At 39.9% G+C, this 11709-nt stretch overlaps 1 protein-coding gene across 1 annotated transcript in view; it reads right to left on the bottom strand.

Moving 5' to 3' along the window:
- Positions 1–90: 90 nt before the first annotated feature.
- The window catches only part of tnn (tenascin N), a 35751-nt gene continuing 24132 nt past the window's right edge, over positions 91–11709 (bottom strand). Inside the window, exons 10-18 of the mRNA XM_059344823.1 lie at positions 11183–11446; positions 9050–9313; positions 6414–6544; positions 5602–5740; positions 4777–4928; positions 3567–3663; positions 3303–3467; positions 2574–2737; positions 91–240 (exon numbers count right to left, since the gene is read on the bottom strand). Coding sequence (XP_059200806.1) covers positions 91–240; positions 2574–2737; positions 3303–3467; positions 3567–3663; positions 4777–4928; positions 5602–5740; positions 6414–6544; positions 9050–9313; positions 11183–11446 — 1526 coding nt within the window. The remainder of the gene's footprint in view (positions 241–2573; positions 2738–3302; positions 3468–3566; positions 3664–4776; positions 4929–5601; positions 5741–6413; positions 6545–9049; positions 9314–11182; positions 11447–11709) is intronic.

Here is an 11709-nt window from a genome sequence, read left to right as displayed (position 1 = left end):
GTACATATGTACAGAAACACCCAAATCTAGCGTGATGGCAGGTTAATGGGACTGGTGACGGCTGTTGTTGTGCTAGTGGGAAGTGCTTTATTATTTATTTTGGAGGTTTTTAGTTTTGCTCTTCTCTCTGGCCATCAACGACCGTCTCTTCCTGCTGGACAGGGCTCCCAAAGGTCGGATCTTCATCTCGGTGAAGTCGAGGGACATCAGGTGGCCCTTCCACGGCTCCCAGTTCACTCCCTGACAGCAGATTGAGTGAGAAACAGATTGAAGAGGGGGAAAAAAGTATGTTTAGGAGACATTGATGTGATGAAAGCAGAGGGAGAAGGGAAATGAGGCAGACAAGAAAAGGGTGAGAGACAGAGTCACAGAATAGGCAGGCAGCAACAACAGACAGGCAGAAAGACAAACACTAATAAACACCAGCCTCTGGCTTCATTTCATGTGAGTGCAAACTTGTTTTGACTGTTATTGCATTTTGCCGACAAACATTGCGGGAGACATCTGCAGCGGCAATATTATGGATGAAATCTCGACAAGCGCAGAGAAATCCCCCGGCATTTTCTTCAGTATCAGACTCTCTTAGACATAATAACTGTTGTTGTTACCCTATCAGCCTGGTAAAAAACACTTATGGTTTATAGCTGGTGTGAGAAATGTGTTTTCTTATCACGGCTGATGGATTCAGGCCATTTCTGCTTCACCTCGACAATCCAAAACAAAACAACGCAGAGTGGGCTGGGGTGAAGCTGTCTTTGATTGCTGACCAAGGAACAGCCTCCCGGTAGGCACTCTCTTTTTTTGTTTTTTTTGTCTTTCTGTAAGTATGTTTTGGAAGAACCCCAAATAACAGTGGTGATTGTTTTTTGATTATGGTGGTTAGTTGTATTTGTTCTGCATCATTTTAGCAGAAGCAAATCGATACAGGAGAAGCAGCTTGATGTAAGTGGTAGCTGTGTAACTACGACCTGCATTTCCTTTATCAGTGACAGGTACGCACAATGAAAACACAGCAGAACTTCCTTGAAACCTCCAATGACAGCTGAATTAATCAAGAACAACTCAATGAAAATTTGATTTGTCACATTGACATTTTGAGCTGAAGGAGACTCAGAACAACACAGAGAATAAAACAGTTTTGGGATCCACTTATTATTCCCAGACAAAAATTTTACCATAAAGCTCAAATTAATAAGGCAGATTTAGACTTTACACCAAGTTGGAGATTAATATTATACACTGTTAAGGGTGGAGTGAAGGCATGTTTGGCAGCATAAAGCCCCAGATCTCAAGAATATAAAGACTGTTAACTGGTAACTTGGGTTAGTATAAATCTGTCATCATATAATAGTCAGTGCCACCTATTGGGAAGAAGGCACACTACACCAGAAGACTTAATCCATGATGTTAAACCATTAAGACTTGTTATGTTTGGGGTATATTTATTAATGAACAGTAAAATTTACCCTCTTAAATCCATCCGCCTGCCTCAAAAAATTAACACCATATAGTGACCTTGTGCCATATTGTCATATGAAATTATGTATTTTAATACACATGCCCAAGTTTTGGAGAAGTTCATGAAAACCAGTGACTCCAGAAACTCCCTAGCTCTCTATAGCCCAAGACGTTTTGAATTTTTATACAGTTGTGGTTGACAAGATGCAGATCATGGTCTGATTTTTATATAGTTCTGACATAAAGCACGTCAAACTTACTCATACTCAAATATGACTTATTATAGCCCAATAACTTTTTTTGAACTGATGTATTAAGGATGTGTTTTAGAAACAGCTCCTCATGAAGTGTGAAGTGTGTATGATATGTGACAAATCTCAATGCACAATTGTTGCATGATATGTTACAAAATCTATCTGTTTTGACAGTTGACATTTTCAATGTGAAACGGTTGCACGATTGCTGTTAACATGTACAGCTGGATGCAGTTAAGTAAATGACTTGGAGGTTGACTTACAGATTAACCTAATTTAACAACATTGACTCCAAACAGCTCCTGGGGTCACAGTGCTGTGTTTGTTTGACCCCTCCTGATCACCCTAAACACACGTTCTCAGTCTTTATATCACTTCCTCCTTCTCACGGCATAATTACTACAGCCACTACAGGTCGCCGCCTAACAATTAATGTCAATATGGGGAATAATAAGCTGCTACCTTTCATAGTTATGAAGATGAACATTGAGAACAGCCAGATTTAGGAACATACTTAATAAACACATTTTCAGAAAAAAGAAGATGTTAACTTTTCAATTAACCTCATACATGCATTTTGACCTAACGTAAAAAAGAGGAGTCGGTGTTCAAAGATTAATATTCTTACAATTAAAATTTAAATACTTTCTTATCTTTTGTGTTTTTGTCATGTATGATATTTGCCCTTTTTTTGTTATGTATGGTGATGCAAGTACCTGCAAGAACTGGAGGAGCCACTCTACCAGCTGCTCCCTTTTACATGTTTGGCTTTTTTAACACCCACATTGGCATATCCACAATAATGGCACAATATGAACAAAAAACATGATCCAATGCAGGACTGCCTTCCCGCTCACTCACCAAACTATGCCTGTTGTCTCCCCATTTTCCATTGAGGTTGGCCAGGTGACAGTTTTTGTACCACCAGGCTCCACGGTGGGTCAGGGCACAGTTACCCAGGGCGATGTCATTATCATTGTCAATAGTAGTCCAGGGCCGGCCTTGGTGGTAGGTCATAGCGTCGCCTGAAGATCATCAATAATTAAATAAAATTAGTTGACTTTAAATGTTACAAACCCTACAGAACAGTCAGTATGCAGTTCATCCTTCCCCTATGAACAATATATTCTCAGATTTTGCTGCTCGCTTATTTTCTTCTGTTTGTTCCCTGACGGAAGAAATGTAATAAAAAGACAAAAATAGAGAGATACAGTATATGTTGCCTCAGCACAATGTGGTATGTGTAGACACAGTGTCCCACTTGCTGTGTGTCTGTATCTGTCTGCTTTCAAAGCCCACTAAAACCCTGCCTTTGTCAGATCCCACCTTCCCCATATAGCTGACTGAATATACAGTATCTCACCTGCTGTTAGCTTTCTCAGCACCCCTCAGAATGATGGGTGGCATGCCTACAGCTTGAAGCCCCTCTATTCCCCTCCCTGTCTGTCTCATTGCAGTCCTTGATCTCGCTTCTTCTTTATAACATTTTTTATTTTTAGTAAAGTGTCAGAGAAAAATATTAGTTTTCAGAGCTACACATGCTGCCTATTGTGTTGCTGGTGGTTTTGAAAAAAGGTGCAAAAGGCTCACCTGCTGTCCCACTGTATGTGCCGATAGTGAGTTTGAACTTCTGCTTGACCGGTGCAATCTTAAAGTTGTCATATACAGCATAGGCTCTCTCAGATCCCAGTCCCAGGTCAAACCGCAGCTCATATTGAGTAGGAGTGTTGGTGAGCTCATATATCTTATCCAGACCTGAGGGAACAGCCAGACAGAGAATGTGAAAGCAAGAAGAACTCCTCCATTACTGTTTATATGTGCATGTTTCAGTGTCTGCAGAGAACCAGTGCTCACCAATCCAGAACTCCTCTGTCAAGTTGCCAAAACCGGCTATGTACTGTCTCCAGCGTTTCATGAAGTCCAGCTTGCCAATGGTACGTCGCTGGAGCACCTGGAGGCAGCGAGCACAGGATGTTCACTCACAGATGTTCCACAAATATTTAAAACTGACTGCTTTCAGAAGTGGGTTAACATCTCCCCCACTCAACTTCCAGTAGCAAAAACTGTACAAATCAAAGCACAGAGGTCCAGATATCTTGACTTTAAGTTCTTTATAGCTTGTCAAAAAAACTGGATCATACATTACTCAAAATGCAACTGAACAGCATGCGGATATCATCATATTTTTTCAGACTTCGAAAAGCAGAATAAAACATTTTTTACAGGCTGTTTGAGTCAGTGGTGTTTACTGGTAGAAATTCTGCTATTCTACCATAAACATTACTGTCAATAAAAATAATATTAATAATACAAAAACATATATTATTATTAATATATTAAAACTATATTCAAAACATATAACTTTCCGTTTTGTTATGTTTCATGAAATATTGTGTATTTCTGAAGAGCATTTATTTATCCTACAATATATATATCTTTTTCTAAATTTCTAACTTTCTTTTCCACTAGTTTTGATATGTATGTATGTGGATATACAGTCATGGAAAAAAATATTAGACCACCCTTGTTTTCTTCAATTTATTGTTCATTTTAATGCCTGGTACAACTAAAGGTACATTTGTTTGGACAAATATAATGATAACAACAAAAAAAGCTGATAAGAGTTTAATTTAAGAGCTGATATCTAGCCGTTTTCAGTGGTTTTGTTAAAATAACAAAAATCATTATCGAGAAACTCTTCTCTGTGACTGTAAATGTACTCATGTATGCATTGTGGATTGACTGATCCTCTGTTGTACTCTGACACTAATAATTTATCTAATTGTACAGTAGAACTTAGTTGCTACTGCCTGATTTTGATGACTTTTGAAGTGCATTTGTAATGGGAAATGTAAATCTGTTGGATTCTCAGCTAATCAACAACCTGATGATATAAAGGCACACCAGGTAGTAATCAAGCACAGTGGGAATCTGATGAAGCAACATGCTCCTTTTTGTTTTGAGTGTTGTCTTTTAATAAAACAGTGTCAATCGTAGTATCCTGGTCTGCACTGGAACTTAGATTTTGAGTTTTCCATATTTTAATCCGTGCAGTAATTCCTACCAGCCAGCCGCCTCCATCAGTCTCCATGTCGCAGTAAGCCTCAAATGGTTTGGAGCGGTCGCTGTTAATATAGACAGTGTAGATGCCGCTCTTCTTATTGCCGTTCTTCATGATCTGAAGGCAGTCCACGGGGAAGGGGTACAGGAGGCCGACTAAGGAAGAGGTGTGATGGCATTATTAATGTTTATTTAACGCTCATGATGTGAGGTTACAGCTCAGAACAACATAACCTGATAAATGTCAGACAAACCAACATAATATAATAAAAAACAAAAGATCATATTATATAAAGAGTCTAGGAGCAGTTTTAAAGGGATCAAACCCATAATGGACCAACCCCCCTCCTACGTACAAGGGTCTTTGGGCGACCCAAATCACAAACACATATTATTATTAAACACAATATATATTATAAAATATAGAAAACATGGTTTTAAAAGCATTCAAATTTCTTCTCAAAAACTACAGAATGAAAAAATGCCCAGTTTAATTTGCTGGACTGACCTTGCTGACCTGTTATTGTTATAAGTAACACTGGTGGCAGCCAAGACAACATGATTATTAACATGTATTATGCATCATTTAAAAATAAATAAATAAAAATAATTAATTCCTTTTATTTTCAAAGCTTTTTCCCATCCACCCAACCTATTGACCCTTGACTGACACACAGACACACACACACACACACACACACACACACACACACACACACACACACACACACACACACACACACACACAGGATCAATTGTTGGAAAAAAGGGCAATATCATGAAAGAGCATAACACTCAGACAACAGCAGTGACTCAGCAGAGCACAGACCTGTTTTGAAGATAGTCTCTACCACTTTGCTCCTCTTGTTCCCCCTGTAGGCGATGATGGTGACGATATATCTCTTCCCCGACTCCAAACTGGATACAGCAAAACTGGGCTCTCTGGCCAGAAGCTGCTTTTCAACTGTCTAAACACAATAAACAACAAGTGAAGTTAATCTAACTGAACTCACTGTATGGGTCATGACATCATCCTGAACTTCAATCCAAGACAGGAGTTAAGTGGGCTCTATAATTTTATGAAAAGCTTTATAAAGCTATCAAGAAAAGATCAATGACCCATACAGTGAGCTCATTTATGTTCTTTTTTTCTCATTTTCTCATTTATGCCCCCCACCCCCACCCCCAGTTAAATCATTTTAATTTTGACCACAAGAGGTCAGCGTTCTACAGAGCTGAAAGTGAACACACACCTTCACTGATGCCTCAGTCTATTTCAAACACTCAAGAAATGTTTTTCCAAGTGTTATTTGCATGCTTGTAAAGACAAAGCTATCACATAAAACCCAGCATTGTCTAGTTTAATATTCCCATTTGGCTATGGGATGCTCAAAGGAACTGCATCTCTGCTTTTACCGAGTGCAGAATAAAAGGTTTTTGCATCCTCCTACACAGTCAAACTCAGTTTTCATATGAGGGCGTTCTTTGTAATACAACAGTTTTATAAAAAAAATATATGCATATAACACTGAATAACCCATCTCTGTATTTACAAATTGTGAAACAAATGCCTCAGTTGTGGCACAAACTAAGAGTGAATACTTTTGGGTGCGGCGTGTGTGTTTTTTGTGGCTAAGTTACCTCCATGCTGCCATCCTCATCTCTGTAGGTGAGGATGTAGCCCTCAATGTCAGCGAGCGGAGGAACCCAGGTCAATAAAGCAGACTCCAGCTCCACGTTAGCCGCCTTCAGGTCTTTAGGGGCATCGATGTCTGAAGAACAGTAAATTAGAGAGGATTACAGCACAGGAACATGGTGTATTCTGTATGTTCATTAATACATCCTATTAACTCAGGTCTGGATTGCGTAAGAAGAGGATTTTGGTTGCTGCTTTTAGTTTAGTTTGCTCACTTAAACAGGGGAAAATAATAAATTGGAAGTTAACAGAGTCTCTTTAAGTAGTACAGCCCTTTCCTATACACACATAATTGTTTCTCACACATACACATAAGTTTAGTACTCATCACTCTATTCCCTTACTTAATGTATCTGACACTGCAGCTTTCAGCCTCTCTCCACCTGAAGCACAACACCACAGCCGCCTGCGAAGTCACAATTTGCTTCTGCAGATAAACTGGCACTTATTCCTCTGTCTCATTTAAATGCTTTGAAGGGCTGACCTGAAATACATGCAGAAATAATTTGTCTGACACAAAGATGCCTGCTGTGACAGTGGGAGCCTTAACCTCCCACGGCTCAAGAAATTACAGGAAGCGTATGTCACCGTGCTGAAAAAAATCAGCTCAAGCCATCTATTATTTATTCAAGTCAAGACTTATTCTTTCAGTCCTCTGCCTTCTGTTTATGTTCAGGAATCATCCAATTGTTAGTTTAACTATCACTGAAAAAATGAAACGGCTTTCCTGGTAATTAAATTGTGATGGGAAATGTATGAACGGTGCCAATTTTAGTCCTGCCATTTGTGGAATCATTAGTGGAAAGAAATGCTGCTGAGAAAGTCTGTGAAACACAGTGGCAGTTGGTTTGAGACAGTCTTAACTGACATATTAATGGTGCTTGTTACTAGGTACAATAAAAGCACAAGTGTAATAACACGTGCTTTTATGTGCCCCAGATGATATCTTTTGACACAATGGCTTTCCTATCTGAGCGCAGCGCCACGCTGGTCTGCAACCGCCAACCGTTTCTAATGAGTTACGACGAGACAAGTTTATAATCCAAAACTTGGCCATTTGCTGCCTAATTGAAAAAGATCCAGCTTTCACTTAGAGCTCCCAAGTGATTTTACACATCATCTGGCTCACACAAAGATACCCCTGTTATAACCTGTTCACCATGTGCTGCCGCCGCTGCTATTTTTACCCCACACTAAGTTACCAGACATACCCAGTGACCTGGCATGGCCCGTGGGAAACATTTCCTGCCGGAGCAGGAGTTTTGGTGCTCTCTGGTAGTTTTGAAGTTCAGAGTAGAGTCATTTTTGATATTTTAAGAAGTCTACAGTTGAATATATCAAAGTTTATATGGATTTATGGATTGCTGTTACAAATAAATGGGAGTAACAAATAGATATCACCATGAAACTTCCCTTTTTGATTACTTACATTAAGGCAATTATTTTTTGTATTACAGATTTTTTTTTAATGTGAAATGTTGCATATGCCAATGAGACATTATCTCATGCCAACTTTTGATTAATTAAGAGAGAATTCTACAGACACAAACAGACAAATTGTACTTAAATAAACATTGTATTTTGGATGTTTTCTTATTTGAATGCAGACATGCTATAGAAACAAAACAATGACTACTGTATTTAAAAAAGATAATGCGTTAAAAAAGATATGTTTTTGCCTGCAGGATTCAAAATCCAGTAGATTATTATAGTTCAACTGAATTACTGTTTGTCAGACTAGCAGTAGTTTGTGAGGTTCAAATGACATAAAAAAATAAGGCAAAAGTTGCTGCAAGTTTACCAAAAAGTGCAATAGGTCTCACACATGATGCAAAGGTAAAGTAACTCTCTGTCCCAGATGTATTCCTTGTCCTTCGAATCTTTAACATTGACCCCTGGGAATACCGATGTATCCAGTATTGTCACATCAAACAACATTGAGTGAGTAAGATACAACCTCATTTGCAGAAATCAACAACCACATTCAATGCAGTTTTTCTGCACAAATTAATATCATGAGATTTTCCAACAACTGTTAACATGGAATCACTGTAGTTCTGATCCTCTTCATCTGAAAGGCTACAACTTTCCTGCATCTGTACATAATGCTGCCCCAAGATAGTGACCTGCTGCTTCTGTTAAATCCCTATTCCCATAAACTTGGGCAACATGTAGCAGAAAATGACTGATAGGAAATTCTTATTAGCAGTCTCAGATTAAGGCCTTTGTTTTTAAAAGGAATAAAGGAACAACCAAGCAAAGATATCTGGAACTTGTTCCTTTAAGATAGCTTTGTAGTAAGATCACAGCATTTTTTAAATCAGTGCCCCAGCGGTGGTGGTTATGCACAGCTTTTTGATGCCTATTAATGGAAATATTCAAAGCAATCCAGATACTCCACATGAATTTTTCACCTAATGTGGGTATAAAATGAATGGTTGTTTTTTTAATTAACAGATATATCATATATAGATTGCTGCCACAATTGCAAAAACCAACCTGTTTTAAGATACTTATTTCATGACAAAGGAGAGCTTAATTATTACAAAAAATAAATCCTGCCTCTTGGTAGTGTATTAACCTGTCTCAGCTTTTGTTGAAATCTTCCTGGTGGCTTTGTGTCCCTTGACGGCCCAGATGTAGACAGTGTAGAGGACCCCAGGCCTCAGGCCAGTCAGCTTGTAATAGGTGCTGTCAGACCCGACCGGGATTTCCTCACTAGAGCCCTCAGAGGAGCTGTAGGTTAGGACGTAGCCATCAATTTCTGCCAGGACTGGATCCCATGACACTCTGAAGCTGGACTCTGCTTCATCTCGGGCTAAGAGGTTAGCAGGAGCATCCAGTTCTAGAGGAAGATGTTAGTGGAGGTGGTTATCATCCTACAGATGCAAACTACAAGAACTACTGATGCAAACTACAAGATGTGTTGTTGTCATTTTCTCACCCGAAGGCGAACAAATGAAGGTTGGCATGCAATTGCTAAAAACATTAGTATGATGATGATCATTACAGGGAGATGAAAATGATGTTTACCTTCATATACTGCATCGCAAAAATAAGATACCCTCTATTTTTACGGAGTGCAATATATGTTTAAATCTTCCCACTTGCTTTGTCTCCCCTTATTGCACAAAACTAGATGATTTAAAGGACAAATGGACTCAGGCAGAAGGGTTTTAAGAGCCAGCATGGGGTCCCAGAGGTGTCTCTGTGCTTGAGCGCACATCAGAACTGTAGTTAAACTTATGTCCATTGATTTTTGCCAGCACTTAATCTCATGATACAGTGCTGATCAGCCAAGACTTTAGTTGGAGTTTCCAGGTCTGCATATGGAGTCACAGTTATAGCAAGAACATAAAAAGATGTTGCCTGAAATAAGGACATGACTTTTTATGTGGACTTTCTCAGTCTTGAGACCATATCACTTGAACTATGGAGCACTTGGACAAGTCTGAGCATCTAATGTTGGCGCAGATGGATGTGTTTACATTTGAGTAAGTTGAAAGCACGCTGCAGCACATACAAGCACTGAAGGGTGCCTTGTGCGTCGGTATCAGGTGTTGAGGGCCATGACAAAGGTAAACAATATGGAAGCTGCAGGTTATACCGGTTAGGAAAATCATACGGACTAAATACATTGTAATTCTAAATGTACATCTCTCTGAAAGACGAAGAGCTAATCTAAAGCTAAATCTAATCTTATCTTTCCTGTTTTTTCCTGATAGATGGAGCATGGTGCACCTGCATGTTGTCCTCTTGGTTTGCTGAAAATACCTGGTATCTCTGCCCAGAATAATTTCAACTCCCAACTATGAGCAAACATTTTCTGTATTCATTTGGAGGTTCTATTCAGAATGGACTCTGTTCAAAATCCAGCTGGAAGCAGCTGCAAGAAGCCGTATTGAGACACCCCAGAAAACTTGGTGTTGCACAGCAGGAGTGAAGAGTGAGTTGTCCTCTTCTGGTAAAAGGTGTTTTCTTCTATTTAGATTAGCAGCAAGCTCCAAGGATCCAGGTAAATTGTGATTTTACACATGAGGTAGACCATAGGGGGAAAAAAAGTTGTGTGCAGCAATGCAGACATGATATCAGATCATGCTGGTGAATAGACAGCTGAGCAAAAGAGCAAATCTTCAATCCATCCTTGATCTGGGGTCACACACATTGGGCAGTTAAGCACATGGAACAGATGATGCTCCCAAACATGTGGCTGATCTGAGTCTGCATGACAGAGTTAAAAGTATTTTCCAGAGTAGCAGGTAAAGGTGTTTTGGTCACTTGGCAAGAACGGCCCTGAGCTCTTATTGCCTCCTTATGCTCCATGCATGAGTGGCTGAGGGGAGACTGCAGAGCAGCCACCGGACATGCTGGAGGGATTACACCTCTGAGCTGGCAGGGGACTGCTCAGGAAGAGCTGGAGTAAGTTATTGGGGGAAAAGGATGTCTGGGCTGCTTTGCTCGCCGTGACCCGCATAACAAGTTGGCAAGTAGATGGATGAAGTGACGGATGAATACATTGGAAAACTTCTTAAAATAAACAAGCTGATTAGTCTACCATGTGAAGAACATATATGTCTGCTTTCTTAATAAAATAACTGTAGAAGATATGATGTATTAAACATAAACATGACCCCATGAAAGAATATGTGAGGTGAGTATTTTATTTGAGGCTTTGCTTTAATTTGTCGGCTTAACAGAATTGTAGATTTGAGACCTGTCTCAGCTTGTGTCGAGATCTTCTTGCTGGCTTTGTTTCCCTTGACGGCCCAGATGTAGACAGTGTAGAGGACCCCAGGCCTTAAACTAGTCAGCGTGTAAGAGGTGCTGCCAGGCCCCACAGGGATCTCCCCACTAGAGCCCTCAGACGAACTGTAGGTTAGGATGTAGCCGTCTATTTCGGCCTGTGCTGGATCCCATGACACGCTGAAGCTGGACTCTGTCACATCTCGGGTTGACAGGTTAGCAGGAGCATCCAGTTCTAGAGGGAGATGTTAGTAGAGGATATTAATACACTCCTGATGCAAACTACTGACTACAGACCAGTCCATCTACTCAACCCAGGACCTACAAAGTTTCATCTTTCAGGGCTTCAGAGTGTGATCATTTTGGTTGCACATGCACCAAGTGTGACTAAACCTTTTCACTGGTTGCACCGGTGCGCCTGACATTTAGCAGGTCAGTCTGTGTGTGAGTGTATGTGTGTAGCCTTATTTTTCTACCACTCATGGGTGGGAGGAAAAA

Source organism: Centropristis striata, chromosome 11 (genome assembly GCF_030273125.1).
Source record: "Centropristis striata isolate RG_2023a ecotype Rhode Island chromosome 11, C.striata_1.0, whole genome shotgun sequence".
NCBI classification, from domain to species: domain Eukaryota; kingdom Metazoa; phylum Chordata; class Actinopteri; order Perciformes; family Serranidae; genus Centropristis; species Centropristis striata.
Note: the sequence above shows the minus strand (reverse complement) of the source record. Positions and strands in the feature narration are given on the sequence as shown.